The sequence below is a fragment of the Leucopleurus acutus genome, assembly GCF_964270905.1.
Source record: "Leucopleurus acutus genome assembly, chromosome: 15".
Lineage (NCBI taxonomy): Eukaryota > Metazoa > Chordata > Mammalia > Artiodactyla > Delphinidae > Leucopleurus > Leucopleurus acutus.
Window position 1 is genome coordinate 19,025,865 of NC_139157.1, and position 18,556 is coordinate 19,044,420.

The 18,556-nt window shown below is 37.3% G+C and overlaps 1 protein-coding gene across 2 annotated transcripts in view; it reads right to left on the reverse strand.

The window, feature by feature from the left end:
- The window catches only part of GRM1 (glutamate metabotropic receptor 1), a gene marked incomplete at both ends in the record, with an annotated part of 355,378 nt that overhangs the window by 100,355 nt on the left and 236,467 nt on the right, over positions 1-18,556 (reverse strand). For both annotated transcript variants that reach the window (XM_082855605.1, XM_082855606.1), the window contains one exon: positions 14,427-14,662. In XM_082855605.1, coding sequence (XP_082711731.1) covers positions 14,427-14,662 — 236 coding nt within the window. The remainder of the gene's footprint in view (positions 1-14,426; positions 14,663-18,556) is intronic.

The following is an 18,556-nucleotide window of genomic DNA, read 5'->3' on the forward strand; positions in this document are numbered from 1 at the left end:
AGATAACCTGGAGAAAAGGCACAGAAAACCTGCAGAGGAAATGGAACCTGAGCCAGAATTAAGTGTGTACTTTGAAGGTACTGGCATTTGGGGTCATTAGTTACTGCCCAGTCTATCCAAACTGATTCATATTCCTGTTTCCACATCTCCAAAATGAATAGACCACGGAGGAAATAAAAAGAAGTTACTTTTCTACATTCTACTCCTAGGACTTGACTCAAAAGAAATGAAAGCATATGTCCAAACAAAGACTCGTAGATGGATGTTCATAGCAACTTGATTTGTAATATCAAAAACTATAAACAACTCAATTACCCAATACCAGGTGAATGAATAAAACAGATTGTGATATATCCATATAGTGGAACACTACTCAGCAATTAAAAGGAATGAACCATTGATACATGCAGTACAATGATGAATCTCAAAATAATTGTGCTGAGTGAAAGAAGGCAGACAAAAAGGAGTTCACAATGTACAATTCCATTAAAGTGCAGAAATTACAAATTAACTCTAGTGACATAAAACCAATAAGTGGTTGCCTGCTGATGGGGGTGGGTATGGGTAGAATATATACAAATATTAAACCATTATCTGCATAGTTGTATACCTGAAACTAACATAATGTTATGTAAATTATAAATAAGTAAGTAAATAAATAAACAAATAGAAATTGATATAAACAGACACTAGTGGCTACCACATTTGACAGTGCAGGTCAAATGTATTAATAAGAAATAGGCAGGATACAGAATTAATATACAGAAATCTGTTGCATCTCTATACACCAACCTCAAAGTATCAGAAAGCGAAATTAAGGAAACAATCCCACTTACCAATGCAGCAAAAAGAATAAAATACCTAGGAATAAATCTACATAAGGAGGCAAAAGACTTATAGTTGGAAAACTCTAAGACACTGAGGAAAGAAATTGAAGACAACACAAACAGATGGAAAGATATACTGTGTTCTTTAACAATGTTGTCAAAATGGCCATACTACCCAAGGCAATCTACAGATTCAATGCAATTCCTATCAAAATACCAATGGCATTTTTCACAGAACTAGAACAAATAGGTTTTGAATTTGTATGGGAACACAAAAGACCTGGAATAGCTAAAACAATCTCAAGAAAGAAGAACAGAGCTTGAAGAATCATGCTCCCTGACTTCAGACTATACTACAAAGCTACAATAATCAAAAAAGTATGTTATTAGCACAAAAAACAGACCCATTGATCAATGTAACAAGATAGAGAGCCCAGAAATAAACTCACACACTTATGGTCAATTAATCTATGACAAAGGAAGCAAGAATAATATACAAAGAAAAAAAGACAGTCTCTTCAGTAAGTGGTGTTGGGAAAACTGGACAACATACTTGAGTATGTTTCCTAGTGGTAAATTCCATGCAGTGTAAAAGAATGAAATTAGAACATCTTCTAATACCATATACAAAAATAAACTCAAAATGGATTGAAGATATAAATGTAAGACCAGATACCATAAAACTCCTAAAGGAAAACATAGGCAGACCACTCTTTGACATAAATCGCAGCAATACTTTTTGGATCTGTCTCATAATCAAAGAAAATAAAAGCAAAAATAAACAAAAAGACCTAATCAAACTTAAAAGTTTTTGCACAACAAAGGAAACCATTGACAAAATGAAAATACAACCTACTGAATGGGATAAAATATTTGCAAATGATATGACCAATAAAGGATTAATATCTAACATACATAAACAGTTCATACAACTCAACATAAAAAAACAAACAACCCAATTAAAAAATGGGCAGAACTGAATAGACGTTTTCCAGAGGAAATGCAGAAGGCCAACAGGCACATGAAAAGATGCTCAGAATAGCTAATCATCAGGGAAATGCAAATCAAAACAACAATAAGATATCACCTCACTCCTGTCAGAATGGCTATCAACAAAAAGAACACACATAACAAATACTGGTGAGGATATGGAGAAAAGGGAATCCTTGTCTACTGGTGGTGGGAATGTAAGTTGGTGTAGTCACTGTGGAAAAGAGTATGGAGGCTCCTCACAAAACTAAGAATAAAATTACCATATGACCCAGCAATTCCACTCCTGGGTATATATTTATAAGAACAAATACAAAAACACTTATTTGAAAAGACACATGCACCCCAATCTTCATGGCAGCATTATTTACAATTGCCAAGATATGGAAGCAACCTAAGTGTTAATCAGCAGATGATGTATAAAGAAGCTGTGGTATATCTATATCTATATCTATACACACACACACACACATACACACACACACACACACACACACACACACACACACACAATGGAATACTACGAAGCTATAAAAAGGAACGAAATTTTGCCATTTGCAGCAATATAGATGGACTTGGAGGACATTATGCTAAGTGAAATAAGTCAGACAAAGAAAGACAAATACTGTATGATATCACTTATATGTGGAATCTAAAAAAACAACAACAACTAGTGAGTACAACAAAAAGAAACAGACTCACAGATATAGGGAAGAAAGTAGTAGTTACCAGTGGAGTGGGGGAGGGGCAATGTAGGGGTGGGGAGTGGGAGGTACAAACTATTAGGTGTAAGATAGGCTGAAAGACGTATTGTACAACATGGGAAATATAGCCAATATTTTGTAATAACTGTAAATGGAAAGTAACTTTAAAAATTGTATAAAATTTTTAAAAATTAAATTAAAAAATACAAAAAAAGGAAATAGGCAGACCCATCAACCAAAATTTAAAACAGAAAAGAAATAGGCAGACCAAGACTATGCTTATAGTACAATATTATTTTCAGGACTTCATCTATGTCTAATGAGATTGGTCTAAGAAATTATGATGTCTAGATGTGAAACAGGTCAGTTTATTTTCATTCTTCCAACCAAAAGATATAAACACACCTGCTATGGGCTGAATGTTTGTGTCTCCTCAAAAATCTTATGTTTAAACCCTGATCTCCAATGTGATGGTATTTGGTGATAGGGATTTGGGGAGATAATTAGGTCTTGAGTATGGAGCCCTCATGATGTGATTAGTGCCCTTGTGAGAAAAGACCTTGCTTCCTCTCTCCATTCTGTGATGAAACCAAGAAAAGGGCCCTCACCAGAACCTGATCATCCTGGCACCCCTTATCTCAGAGTTTCTAGCCTCCAGAACTATGAGAAGTAAATGTTCATTGTTTAAGTCACCAAGTTTAGGGTAACTTGCTGTAACTCAAAAGGACTAAGAACTTCTAAGGCCTTTGAAACTTATTTCCATAAGGCAACTTCTACCAGCACAGTACAAGAACCTATGACAGTTTTGTTTTAAGGGTGTTTCTTTGGCTCAGCTGTAACTGTGACCTATTAATCAGCCCTTTCTGTATGCACAACAGAATTCCTAAGAATAGTTTTACTGCCTTGGATCGGGGGCTTTGAAATCTTCATTGCAGGATCTATAAAAATGTTTGGCTTTGCTCCATGAGATATAGGGCGCAATATTGTACTATTCTTCTTGCAGCGAGGAAAGACTGAGAATTCTACCAGCGTTGAGTTGAGGAATTATGTTCCTTAGTTTATTTAAACCAACTATTGCTCCATGTGAGGGTCATGGGATATAGAGTTATGGAGACCCATTATCAGTCATCTACTGCCACAATAATGCTGCATAACAAACTACCCCAAGCCTCAGTGGCTTAAAACAACAGCATTTATTTAGTTCATGAATCTGGGGGGGGGTCAACTGGGGTGTTCAGCTGCTCTGGGCTGCATGTGACTCATCTCAGCTGGGCTTGTTTATATGTCAACAGTAAGCTAGCGGATTGGCTGGGAATTGGCTTACTCAGAATGACCTCAGTAGAGAAGTTATCCTATTTCTGCTCCATGTTATTTCTCACCTTCTGGAAGGCTAACTCAGGCTTGTACATATAGCTGAGGGAGGACTCCAAGAAAGAGAATGGCAGTATGTCAAGCCTCTTGAGACCTAGACTTGGAACTAATAAGCTGTAAGGTCAATCCAGATTCACGACGTCATGGTTAAAGGCTGATGATATTCTTCAGGAGTGCATACTGGTATTTGGGCTTATAAAGGCAAAGAGAAGTTATTACCCTGGGACCTAATGGGCTGAAGTAAACTGGAACCTATTTCAGTTCATATATGATCTTAATCTGGATCAAACTGTAATGGACCAATTTCATACAACCTTACATAATAAGTTAATACAAAACAGAATGTTCATAAAGTTTAAAACCTGATGAGGCAAAAATATTATAAAAAGTAGTACCAATCTAAAAATTGTGAATGGCAGTCTCCAAACTACTGGGGCAATAATACACATGCCCGGAAGGTCTTGAAATTTTGTCCAATCAGACTGGCTGTCATTATCTTACTAGTGCTCATCTATTGGTAAGCATTAGAGATGTCAAAAAAATTCTTTCATTAAGTCTTGGATAATAACCAAGTACAAGGATATACTAGCTTTAAAAAGCATTGTGACAATCTGTTCCCCACTGGTACAAAGAATAAGGGGAGAAAGTAAAATTATGGCTGTAAATACACTAGATTATGAAAAAGGCTGGTGAGTATATAATGAACCTGGTATATTCATACAGTTAATATGCTGCCAGCCACAGCAAATCTTAATATTGCCATATTTCAACAAAATGGTAATATTTGTTTTCAAGGAAGCACAAAACGGTCATGTTTGTAGAACAATAATTACATATTTAGTAACCTACAGTGAGGGAACAATCCAAAAATAGTAACAACAAAAATCATGAAAACTCTCTGTACCATATTTAGTGTTTTTCTGTTTTGTTTTCTGTTTTTCTTCTAGTCATGTGTGTGTGTTCATTTTTTTTAACATCTTTATTGGAGTATAATTGCTTTACAATGGTGTGTTAGTTTCTGCTGTATAACAAAGTGAATCAGTTATACATATATCCCCATATCTCTTCCCTCTTGCATCTCCCCTCCTCCCACCCTCCCTATCCCACCCTCTAGGTGGTCACAAAGCACCGAGCTGATCTCACTGTGCTATGCAGCTGCTTCCCACTAGCAATCTATTTTACGTTTGGTAGTGTATATATGTCCATGCCACTCTCTCACTTCATCCCATGTCCTCAAGTCTATTCTCTATGTCTGTGTTTGTATTCATGTCCTGCCCCTAGGTTCTTCAAAACCAATTTTTTTTGATTCCGTATATATGTGTTAGCATATGGTATTTGCTTTTCTCTTTCTGACTTACTTCACTCTGTATGACAGTCTCTAGGTCCATCCACTCACTACAAATAACTCAATTTCATTTCTTTCTATGGCTGAGTAATATTCCATTGTATATATGTGCCACATCTTCTTTATCCATGCATCTGTTGATGGACACTTAGGTTGCTTCCATGTCCTGGCTATTGTAAATAGAGCTGCAATGAACATTGTGGTACATAACTCTTTTTGAATTATGGTTTTATCAGGGTATATGCCCAGTAGTGGGATTGCTGGGACATATGGCAGTTCTATTTTTAGTTTTTTGAGGAACCTTCATACAGTTCACCATAGTGGCTGTATCAATTTACATTCCCACCAACAGGGCAAGACAGTTCCCTTTTCTCCATACCCTCTCCAGCATTTATTGTTTGTAGATGTCTGATGATGGCCATTCTAACCAGTGTGAAGTAACACCTCACTCTAGTATTGATTTGCAATTCTCTAATGATTAGTGATGTTAAGCATCCTTTCATGTGTTTGTTAGCAATCTGTATAATTTCTTTGGAGAAATGTTTATTTAGGTCTTATGCCCAGTTTTGGATTGGGTTGTTTGTTTTTTTGATACTGAGCTGCTTGTAAATTTTGGAGTTTAATTCTTTATCAATTGCTTCATTTGCAAATATTTTCTCCCATTCTGAGGGTTATCTTTTCGTTTTGTTTATGGTTTTTTTGCTGTGCAAAAGCTTTTAAGTTTCATTAGGTCCCATTTGTTTATTTTTATTTCCATTACTCTAGATGGTGGATCAAAAAAGATCTTGCTCTGATTTATGTCAAAGTGTATGTTCTTCCTATGTTTTCCTCTAAGAGATCTATAGTGTCCAGTCTTACATTTAGGTCTCGAATCCATTTTGAGTTTACTTTTGGCTATGGTGTTAGGGAGTGTTCTAATTTCATTCTTTTACATGTAGTTCTCCAGTTTTTCCAGCACCACTTATTTATTTATTTTTTTTTTCAGCACCACTTATTGAAGAGACTGTGTTTTCTCCATTGTATATCCTTGCCTCATTTGTCATAGATTAGTTGACCATAGGTGCATGGGTTTATCTCTGGGCTCTCTAGCCTGTTCCATTTATCTATATTTCTGTTTTTCTGCCAGTAACATATTGTCTTAATTACTGTAGCTTTGTAGTATAGTCTGAAGTCAGGGTGTTTGATTCCTCCAGCTCCATTTTTCTTTCTTAAGATTACTTTGGCTATTCAGGGTCTTTTGTGTTTCCATACAAACTGTAAAATTTCTTGTTCTAGTTCTGTGAAAAATGCCATTGGTAATTTAATAGATTGCTGTACATTGCTTTGGGTAGTAGGGTCATTTTCACAATGTTGATTCTTCCAATCCAAGAACATGGTATATCTCTCCATCTGTTTGTATCATCTTTAATTGCTTTCATCAGTGTCTTACAGTTTTCTGCATAAAGTTCTTTTGTCTCCCTAGATAGGTTTATTCCTAGGTATTTTATTCTTTTTGTTTCAATGGTAAATGGGAGTGTTTTCTTAATTTCTCTTTCATATTTTTCATCATTAGTGTATAGGAATGCAAGAGATTTCTGTGCATTAATTTTGTACCCTGCAACTTTACCAAATAAATGGATTAGCTCTAGTAGTTTTCTGGTGACATCTTTAGGATTCTCTATGTATAGTATCATGTCATCTGCAAACAGTGACAGTTTTACTTCTTCTTTTCCAATTTTTATTCCTTTTATTTCTTTTTCTTCTCTGTTTGCCATGGCTAGGACTTCCAAAACTATGTTGAATAATAGTGGTGAGAGTGGGAAACCTTGTCTTGTTCCTGATCTTAGAGGAAATGCTTTCAGTTTTTCACCATTGAGAATGATGTTTGCTCTGGGTTTGTCATATATGGCCTTTATTATGTTGAGGTAGGTTCCCTCTATCCCCACTTTCTGGAGTCTTTTTATCATAAATTGGTGTTGAATTTCGACAAAAGCTTTTTCTGCATCTATTGAGATGATCATATGGTTAGCATTCTTCGATTTGTTAATATGGTGTATCACATTGATTGATCTGCATATACTGAAGAATCCTTGCATCCCTGGGATAAATCTCACTTGATCATGGTGTATGATCCTTTTAAGGGGTTTTTTTTGCATTCTGTTGGCTAGTATTTTGCTGAGGATTTTTGCATCTATATTCATCAGTGATATTGGCCTGTAATTTTCTTTTTTTGTAGTTCTTTGTCTGGTTTTTGTATCAGGGTGATGGTGGCCTCATAGAATGAGTGTGGGAGTGTTCCTTCCTCTGCAGTTTTTGGAAGAGTTTGAGAAGGATGTGTGTTAGCTCTTCTCTAAATGTTTGATAGAATTCACCTGTGAAGCCATCTGGTCCTGGACTTTTTTTGTTGGAAGAGTTTTAATCACAGTTTCAATTTCATTACTTGTGATTGGTGTGTTCATATTTTCTATTTCTTCCTGGTTCAGTCTTGGTAGGTTATACCTTTCTAAGAATTTGTCCATTTCCTCCAGGTTGTCCATTTTATTGGCATAGCATTGATTGTAGTAGTCTCTTAGGATGCTTTGTATTTCTGTGGTGTCTGTTGTTACTTCTCCTTTTTCATTTCTAATTTTATTGATTTGAGTCCTCTCCCTCTTTTTCTTGATGGGTCTGGATAATGGTTTATCAATTTTGTTTATCTTCTCAAAGAACCAGCTTTTAGTTTTATTGATCTTTGATGTTGTTTTCTTTGTTTCTATTTCATTTATTTCTGCTCTGATCTTTATGATTTCTTTCATTCTGCTAACTTTGGGTTTTGTTTGTTGTTCTTTCTCTAGTTCTCTTAGGTGTAAGGTTAGACTGTTTATTTGAGTTTTTCTTGTTTCTTGAGGTAGGCTTGTATAGCTATAAACTTCCCTCTTAAGAACTGCTTTTGCTGCATTCCATAGGTTTTGGATTGTCGTGTTTTCATTGTCATTTGTCTCTAGGTATTTTTTGATTTCCTCTTTGATTTCTTCAGTGATCTCTAGGTTATTTAGTAATGTATAGTTTAGCCTCCATGTGTTTGTGTTTTTTACATTTTTTTCCATGTAATTGATTTCTAATCTCATAGAGTTGTGGTCAGAAGAGATGCTTGATATGATTTCAATTTTCTTAAATATACTGAAGCTCGATTTGTGACCCAAGATGTGATCTATTCTGGAGAATGTTCCATGCGTACTTGAGTAGAAAGTGTAATCTGCTGTTTTTGGATAGAATGTCCTATAAATGTCAATTAAATCTATCTGGTTTATTGTGTCAATTAAAGCTTGTGTTTCCTTATTAATTTTCTTTTTGGATGATATGTCCATTGGTGTAAATGAGGGGTTAAAGTCCCCCACTATTACTGTGTTACTGTCAACTTCCTCTTTTATAGGTGTTAGCAGTTGCCTTATGTATTGAGGTGCTCCTGTCTTGGGTGCATATATCTTTATAATTGTTATATCTTCTTCTTGGATTGATATCTTGATCATTATGTAGTGTCCTTCCTTGTCTCTTGTAACATTCTTTATTTTAAAGCCTATTTTATCTGATATGAGCATTGCTACTCTAGCTTTCTTTTGATTTCCAATTGCATGGAATCTTTTTCCATCCCTTCACTTTCAGTCTGTATGTGTCCCTAGGTCTGACATGGGTCTCTTGTACACAGCAAATATATGGGTCTTGTTTATCTATCCATTCAGCAAGCCCGTGTCTTTTGGTTGGAGCATTAATCCATTCATGTTTAAGGTAATTATTGATATGTATGTTCCTATTACCATTTTCTTAATTGTTTTGGGTTTGTTTTTGTAGGTCTTTTTCTTCTCTTGTGTTTCCGACTTAGAGAAGTTCTTTTAGCATTTGTTGTAGAGCTGGTTTGGTGGTGCTGAATTCTCTTTTGCTTGTCTGTAAAATTTTTGATTTCTCCATCGAATCTGAATGAGCTCCTTGACAGGTAGAGTAATCTTGGTTGTAGGTTCTTCCCTTTCATCACTTTAAATATATCATGCCACTCCCTTGTGGCTTGTAGAGTTTCTGCTGAGAAATAAGCTGTTAACCTTATGGGAGTTCCCTTGTATATTATTTGTTGTTTTTCCCTTGCTGCTTTCAATAATTTTTCTTTGTCTTTAATTTTTGCCAATTTGATTACTATGTGTCTCAGCGAGTTTCTCCTTGGGTTTATCCTGTATGGGACTGTCTGCGCTTCCTGGACTTGGGTGGCTATTTCCTTTCCCATGTTAGGGAAGTTTTCGATTATAATCTCTTCCAATATTTTCTCGGGTAATTTCTCTCTCTCTTTTCCTTCTGGGACCCCTGTAATGCAAATGTTTTTTGTGTTTAATTTTGTCCCAGAGGTCTCTTAGGCTGTCTTCATTTCTTTTCATTCTTTTTTCTTTATTCTGTTCCGCAGCAGTTAATTCCACCATTCTGTCTTCCAGGTCACTTATCCATTCCTCTGCCTCAGTTATTCTGCTATTGATTCCTTCTAGTGTATTTTTCATTTCAGTTATTGTATTACTCATCTATGTTTGTTTGTTCTTTAATTCTTCTAGGTCTTTGTTAAGCATTTCTTGCATCTTCTCGGTCTTTGCCTCCATTCTTTTTCCGAGGTCCTGGGTTATCTTCACAATCATTATTCTGAATTCTTTTTCTGGAAGTTTGCCTATCTTCACTTCATTTAGTTGTTTCTCTGGGGTTTTATCTTGTTCCTTCATCTGGTACATAGCCCTCTGCCTTTTCATCTTGTCTTTCTGTGAATGTGGTGTTTGTTCCAGAGGCTGCAGGATTGTAGTTCTTCTTGCTTCTGCTGTCTGCCCTCTGGTGGATGAGGCTAAGAGGCTTGTGCAAGTTTCCTAATGGGAGGGACTGGTGGTGGGTAGAGCTGGCTGTTGCTCTGGTGGGCAAAGCTCAGTAAAACTTTAATCCGATTGTCTGCTGATGGGTGGGGCTGGGTTCTCTTCTTGTTGGTTGTTTCGCCTGAGGCAACCCAACACTGGAGCTTACCTGGGCTCTTTTGTGGGGCTAATGGCAGACTCTGGGAGGGCTCACACCAAGGAGTACTTTCCAGAACTTCTGCTGCTAGTGTTCTTGTCCTCACAGTGAGACACAGCCACCCCCTGCCTCTGCAGGAGACCCTCCAACACTAGCAGGTAGGTCTGGTTCAGTCTCCTATGGGGTCACTGCTCCTTCCCCTGGGTCCTGATGTGCACACTAATTGGTGTGTGCCCTCCAAGAGTGGAGTCTCAGTTTTCCCCAGTCCTGTCGAAGTCCTGCAATCAAATCCCACTAGCCTTCACAGTCTGATTCTCTAGGAATTCCTCCTCCTGTTGCTGGACCCCCACATTGGGAAGCCTGATGTGGGGCTCAGAACCTTCACTCCAGTTTGTGGACTTCTGTGGTATAAGTGTTCTCCAGTTCGTGAGCCACCCACCCAGCAGTTATGGGATTTGATCTCATTGTGATTGTACCCATCCTATCATCTCATTTTGGCTTCTCCTTTGTCTTTGGATGTAGGGTATCTTTTTTGGTTAGTTCCAGTGTCTTCCTGTTGATGACTGCTCAGCAGTTAGTTGTGATTCTGGTGCTCTCACAAGAGGGAGTGAGAGCACGTCCTTCTACTCTGCCATCTTGAATCAATCAATCTCACAATGATTAATTTTTTACAAGTTAGACTTTGATGTTTTAGTTAGTGCTTTTCCAACACATCTCCAGTCCCTTGATATACTCAACTAATTAAGCAGTGATGTAGACTTTGCATGAAGTACTTTTTAATTAGCCACAGTGATTCCAAAATTATTCAGCCTGAGCTCAGGAGCCTTAATATTCAAACTGACAATCCAGAGCATGTAAACTCTTTATTTAAATAGTGACATCTGAAATTAAGCTCAATAAAGGTTTCTATGGAAACTAACGGCAATATCTAAACTTTGGAAAACACCAAAATGACCCAATTAGAAGAGGTAAAAATAAATTTCAGAAAGTGTAGCTATGAATAGTATGGAAAGGTTATTTCTATTTCTTTACATTACTTTTCATAAGTGTGTCTGCATATTCATTAGAAGACTATGGAATTCATTTAATATTCAAGAATATCAAGTAGATAAGAATGATACATGAAGTGAAATTTTATGTTGACCTGCAATAAAATTGAAGCCAATTCCCTACACAGATTAAAACTGAAGAGTAAGTTTACATGAATGTATGCACACAGACATAAAATGCTAGGATTTTTGCAGCAGAAAAGATGAATAACTTGTATGAATTAGTTCCAAGTAGAGAAGTTAAATAAGCCTTCTCTCTTCCTTAGAACTAAGAACAAAGGGAAATATTTGCTGAACTTGACTCCAGAATGAAATGCAAATAAAAACATGTTTATCAAATTTTATAATCAAATAAGAAGCTCTTAAAAATAGCTTTGAGAGTCAAGCATAATATAAGAACAATTCATGAATGTGCCAATCTTTTTTTCCTGCTATGAATGTTAACCAAGTTTAGATTTTAACCTTGACATTTGCATATACTGTGACAAATGAAAACCCAAAGTATTATTGTACACGGCTGCAGAATTCTAACTATTGTTTTGAAAGCTCAGGTCTCAAGATATTTTCCTGGAAATCCTTAAATAAAGACATCAAAACATGTTTAAAAAGTAATATTCTGAACTCTACTAATGAAACACAGTATCAAAGTGACATATACAGTTGTATCATTAACAGGCATCTCAAGCTTAACTCATCTGAAATTTAGCTCTTTCCCTAACCTGCTTTTCCTGGAGTCTTCCTCATCTGAGTCAATGGTGACACCTTCTTTTCAGTTGCTCAGACCAGAGTCATTTTTCACAATTCTATCAGCAAATCCCCTCAGCTCTCATTCAAAATATCCTCAGAATTCAAGCACCTCTCTCCATCTTGCTTGCCAAAACCATGGCCCAATCCACCACACTCTCACCTACATTATTACAGCAACCTCCTAACTGCTCTGCTTCCTTCTTCTGACTTTCCCCCTTTTGTCAAAACTTAAAAACTGCAGCAAGAGTAATTCTGTTCAGAAAAAGTAAGGCTGATCCTGTCTCTACTGTGCTCGAACTTCCCAGTGGCTTTCCATCTCTCTCAGAACAAAGCCAAAGTTTTCACAAGGGACAGTTAAGTCCTGCAGGACCTGTTCGCCTGTGTGCCTCTCTGACTTATCACCTGCTATTCAACGTACTCACTGGCTTCAGGCAGTCTGAGCTCCTTACTCTTCTCCCACTAAGCCGGGCATGCCGGTGCATCTTTTTATTTGCTATTCCTCTGCTTGGAATGCCCTTCCCAGGTGTTTGCATGGCTCACTCTCACATCTTTAATCAAATATCTCCTTCTCAGTGAGGCTTTCTCTGGCCATTCTCTTTTAACATGCTCTTATGATCACTTAAATGAGAATATATTTTGCTTAATTTATTTTTGTTCTATTTATTTCCCTGCACTGAAATGTAAGGTTATTGAAATAGTTGTTTATCTCTTTTGTTTTCTGCTGTATTTCTATCTCCTAGAATAAAGCCTTGCATATACTAGGTGCTCAATAAATTTTGTTGAACGTGGAATCAGTGAAATATATTTCATTTAGAAAAATAATAGTCCTAAGTTTTCCTTAAATAAAGTAAAACTCATTGACAACAACATAAATTAACTGATCAATACATTAGTAAGAAATGACTGAGATTCCAGAGATCAGTGGTGTACAGGTTCTATGAGGGTTACAAGAACTCCCTATCTTCAAAGATCTTACAGTTTAAGAAAACAACATTCATTAGAAAACAATAAAACACAATCTATTACTAAATTCTAAGTCCAAAGTAGTCAAGCACTGTGGTATTTAGGAGGTGAGTGTTCTAATTCCATTGCTGCCATTAACTAAATGAACCTAAGGAAATGTTGCCCCTTTATCCTCAATGTCTTCATTTTGCAAATAAGGAGAATGCACTAGGTGGCTTATTGATCCACTAGAATTCTTAACTTCTATTGGTCTATTATTTGAGAGAAGAGAGAAGTCAGTAGAGATATGTGACAGAGGTGGTTAGCTGTTCAGCAACTCTTTTCCTCTTCTCCTAGCTCTTAGCCTCCCAAGAAGCCATAGCAAAGAATTTCTAAAAACCTTGATTGATTGAAAATAGATTCACACCAAGCAGTTTCCCAGTGAATTCTGCTGAATTTTATCAAGTTAGACACAAATCACTGCATTTAAATATTTCGGTATTTTTAAATAATTTTCTAATATCAAAATGTGAATGTTATTAAAAGTAGAAATAGTTTTTGTCGTTATTCTTACCCTGTCTTATAAAAACTCATTGTCTTTAGTTGTTATTTATCTATATCATGCGTATTATCTGTTTTGATTTGCCAAAAGAGACCACAAGTTTCTCTAGGTCAAGAGTCATGAATTATACACCTTTCTGTCCTTCTTTTTTTTGGGGGGGTTGCTGTATTCAGTGCTTTGTATGTGCTATGTGAATGAATGGGTTCTAGACATTTCTAAATAAAATCTTCTCAGTCTAGTTATAGGAAATATGTGTCACATCACTGTGCTACAATACAAATTTGGTCATGGATAGAGTCTTTAATGCTCTGGTAGTTCCTGGTGGCAGGGAGAAGGGAGACATCCTGTGGAGTTCATCAAGCCCTGAAAGACCTCTAACAATGCGCCACCCTTCTTTGGCATGCCTCTAGTGAGTAGTGCATGGGAAGTATCTGTCCCTTCTTGTCACTTGTGCCCATATACACCCATGTTGGTGGTGTGCCCCTAGGTGACATCTTATCTTCTGCTGACTTTTATATCAAAGCAAGTCCTAAAGAAGAAAAAGGGATCAAACCAGTGCTGCTTACTTATGTCTGCGGTTAGCATCTCCTAAGCATGCCTGCAATACAGTACAATCTCTTCCCTCTGGCCTGAATACTAAATACCTGAATTCTCAGTTTCCTTTTCCTTTATTTATCTTTTCTTATAACTTGTCCCACCAGAGACCAAAGCAGTCTCCATGTTTCCAGAATATAGAAACATGAATCCTTGGGACGATACACACTCCCTCCTCATTTTAGCTATTTTATAAGTTAAGTTGGCAATTTAGTTCTTGTATCTCCAGCCTTGGCACTTTCTATACTTATTGAACAAACTGGAAGAGATGACCAAAATCTGAGTTGTGACGTTGTAAACATGAGTTACCTGTGCAGATTCTTTTAAAGTTGGGATTTTCCAGAATGTGTCCTGGTAGGCGGCACTGGAACCGATGTTGCCAGAACTCAGGGAACCAGGGATTCCGTGTATTAGTGTCCAGCCTCAGTTTCAGGAAATAATCATCAAAGGACCTGACTTCTGGAGACTGCAGCTTTATCGTGATTCCCCCGTTGGCTTCCACCTCATAACCTTCAATGACTTCATCTCTGTCTGCCCAGCCATCACTAAAAAATGCAGGGATTGGGGTGGGGAGAGAGAAAGACAAAAGTCTCACAAATAGAGCTATGAGTTTTGCATGAATGAAGCAATTCAGCAAGATTTAAAGTCTATTTTAAGCCAACATTGCTATCGATCAATGACTTTTTAAAATTTTTGTGGAGAATAGAAAATTATAGAATCAAAAGGTCTTGTTTGTTTTTCACAGTAGTGAAAGTGATGATGAAGATGATGACAGTAACAATTACAAGAACTAACATTTATTGAGCATTTACTAGTCACCAGATTCTGTACTACTCATTTTTACTGAGTCAGATGTTCGGCAAATAGCTGAGTCCTGGTGGATCCTGGATACAGATCCAGGCAGTCTGGCTCCCAAGCCCATTGCTCTTTACAACTAGACCACAAAGCCCATCGGTTGTTCTCCAAACCTGAAGAAAATAAAACCCAGGTACTGAGGACCTTCTCAATAAGAGCTAGGCAAGGTATCAAGGTTGCAGTCAAGACCATTATACGAGCTGCATTATATAGCGTAGAAAATTGATTTAGCTTAGAAACATGACAATCACAGATTTTGTTCCTGAACATTGTTCAAATTTGCATCTCTTAGAAATGACCAGATGCTCTTTTTTTTTTCCCTAATGTTATTTCAAAATAACAGCATTAAAAGAAAACAATCTGACTCCCCCAAATAAAAATCATTCTCCTGCTCACTAAATGGCAGTTCACTGACATTTCAGTTGTAGGTTCAAATTTTTTAAGTTTGTTCACTTTCTAGAACATTCACATCTGCCATGAGGGATATATCTCCAGTTTAATTCAAGTGTAGGTATGAGCTAGGCCCAAACTCATGTGAGTGGCTATGATTCTTTCCCAAGAGGGGGTCAAAGAAAAATTGCACCAGACAGTGTTAAAGAGGCAAAGAAGACTTTATTCAAGACTATTTCAATAGGCCAAAGATACTGAACTCAATTCTGCTGAAACAAAAGGTGGAAGTGCTAGGATAAGCTAGTGAGGAAGTGCTGGCTGACACTGAGTGGAGCTTGGTCAATGTGATTAAACCATCTGTGTTTGATAATTGTCATTTATCTAAATTAGGCTCCCACCTTCCCACAGAAACTGGGCGATAGGGGTCTGCTATCACTCTTTTTACGATCATATTTTAAAGAGATGGTTCCCAGGTGCCTGAGAAAAAAATTTCTCTGTTGTAAAGCTAGCAAGAGGCTGGGAGAAATTTTACATTTCAAAGGAGCAGAGAAAGAATTGACACTGGCATGCCTTTAAAAGTAAAAAGCTGTGACAAAGTGAGAGAATGGCATGGGCATATATACACTACCAAATGTAAAATAGATAGCTAGTGGGAAGCAGCCGCATAGCACAGGGAGATCAGCTCGGTGCTTTGTGACCACCTAGAGGGGTGGGATAGGGAAGGTGGGAGGGAGGGACACGCAAGAGGGAAGAGATATGGGAACATATGTATATATATAACTGATTCACTTTGTTATAAAGCAGAAACTAACACACCATTGTAAAGCAATTATAATCCAATAAAGATGTTTAAAAAAAAAGTAAATACTCTAAGAAAAGGGAATTCTTGGGGCCCAAAGTAAGGAAGAAATTTGCCTAAATTCTAGTCAAGCTTTGGAGAACATTAAGAGTGCCTTGGTCAAGGAGTGGATATATTCTTCTACCCACAGAGTAGGTAGAGGTAGCCCTGCATGTAGCCCTGCAGTTTCTGGAACACAACCATTCAGTCTCTGCCAGAGAAAGTGTTTTATCACTTGCTTCTCACAGAGCAGAGAGCTGGGCCAAACACATATGACAGACCATAGCTCATTCCTCTCCTTGTTACCTGAGACCAATTTAGATAAATGTGTCCTCCACTTAGCTGAGCTAATTGGTATAATTTCATTCCAGAATCTTCCCAGTGAACCACACAGGAGCTACATTTTCAACAGATCAAATACAGAAGGTAAGTTGACTTAATATGATCCAGAACTAAAGGAATTTTGAGGTAAGTTGTAGTCTAACCAGCCAGACCAGAGAATATCTATATGCTTCTTCTAAATCTGCTAGAATATAAAGTTTAATATTTTGTATGGACCTTTCTTTTCTCTTTTTCCTCCTTTCTTCCCTCCCTCCCTCCCTTCTTTCCTTCCTTCTGCATTTACCTAGCACCTACTATGTACCAGATGCTCTGCTATGCTCAGGATTCAGTTCAGAATGAGAAATATTATTCTCTTCCCCCTAGTGTTACAGACTTGTGGGAAAACAGACGTTAAACAAGAATTTCAAACACTGTGGAGGTAAAGAAGGAGAAGTGACCAAAACGATGGGAAGGAGGGACTTGGGTCTAACTTAGTCTTGTGTGTATGTATGTGAGTGTGGGTGAAGAAAGGTGTGATCAGGAATGGTTTTCCTAAGAAAGTGATGTCTGGGCTGAGACTCAAAGGATGAGTAGGCATTAGTCAGGTCCAGATAGGAGGAGGGATTGGTAAAGAAAATTCCTGATAGATTATCTAACATATAGGAAAGAGCAAGGCTCATTCAAAGAATTTAGAGTGTCTGTTCATGGGAGCACAGAGAGGAGTTAGCAGGAGATGGGGATATGGGCAAAATTCCACCCTAGGAACTCTTAGCCTAAGGACTACAGGAGATCCTCAAAGTGTTGTAAGGCTATTACTTAATGAGGTCATTCAGCTCTGCCCTCTGGTGGTAAATGACCTGAGTATTTGGGGGGACAAGTCCTCTACTCACCATCACTGAACATGATGGCCAATCAAACTGATTAAAAGAAAAATAAAGCCCACTCATTTATCTTTCTATATCCTCAGTCTGGTTAAAAAGGTTAGAACTAGTTTGTTTGGATTTATTCATATGTATATCACAACTACATCTATAGCGGTTTGAAGATGAGAGCTATAGTTCATGTCATGTTGAAAAGGAGGGTAAAAATAAAACCAGTTAGGCTTTCAAGAAATTCTGCCTGTGAGTGTATATTTAAAGTCAAGATGACATAACTTGAAGGAAATAATTACTTTTTGACATTGTTAGGCTTGAAGTGTGTTTCTCCCCAAGGTTTAATATTATGTGAGACTTTTATGTGTGCATATGGTCTGAACAAGAAACCCACAATTTTAAAAAGTGTATGAAATGTCTTCCCTAGTGTTTATTTGCATTTTTTATAAAAATCATTAAGTTTATAAAAGCAAGTATCATGTGTCAGTGCTGGAAGCAGAGAAAGTATGACCTCCTGCCCTTTTGCAACCAACACAGAGGAGCACATCACAGGAGTAAACCCTTGTCTATGAATATAGACAACTTGAAGTCATATGGTTTAGTGAAGCCCCAAATCCCCTTTGCCATTGGTCAAAGACCTTCCCCCCTCACCATAGATGACTCCCTTCTAGAAATTAGAGTTGGTGTTAGATCCAAGAGGTTATAAAATCAGGGACAACTGAGATGTGACAGAGAAAATATTTAACTAGGATTCGTTGGATTAGTCAGTGAATATATCTTGAAGTGTTAATTGCTAAAGTTTTATATGAGATCTTAAATCTATCACAGGCGAGGTATAAGGGAGTGATAACAAACCAAAAGTCACAGAAAAACAATCATAAAGCAGCTCCTGGTTTGTATATATTTTAATCATTTCTTCTATGTACCACTTGTCAAATGTATATATTTGAGGATTTTGAAAGATTTTCGCTCTTTCGTTATAGTATTGGGATTTTTTACAAGGATATTGTTTTGGTGAATTCTCTGTGAAGCACACTTGGGAACAGAGAGCCAGCAGCTCTCCTGATACCTGGTAGAGGTTTCTTCTTTCCCTGTTGATGGTGATAGGGTGGTGACAACTCTTCTGAGGCACATTCACAGCCTCTAGCAGCTTCTGCTGCTAC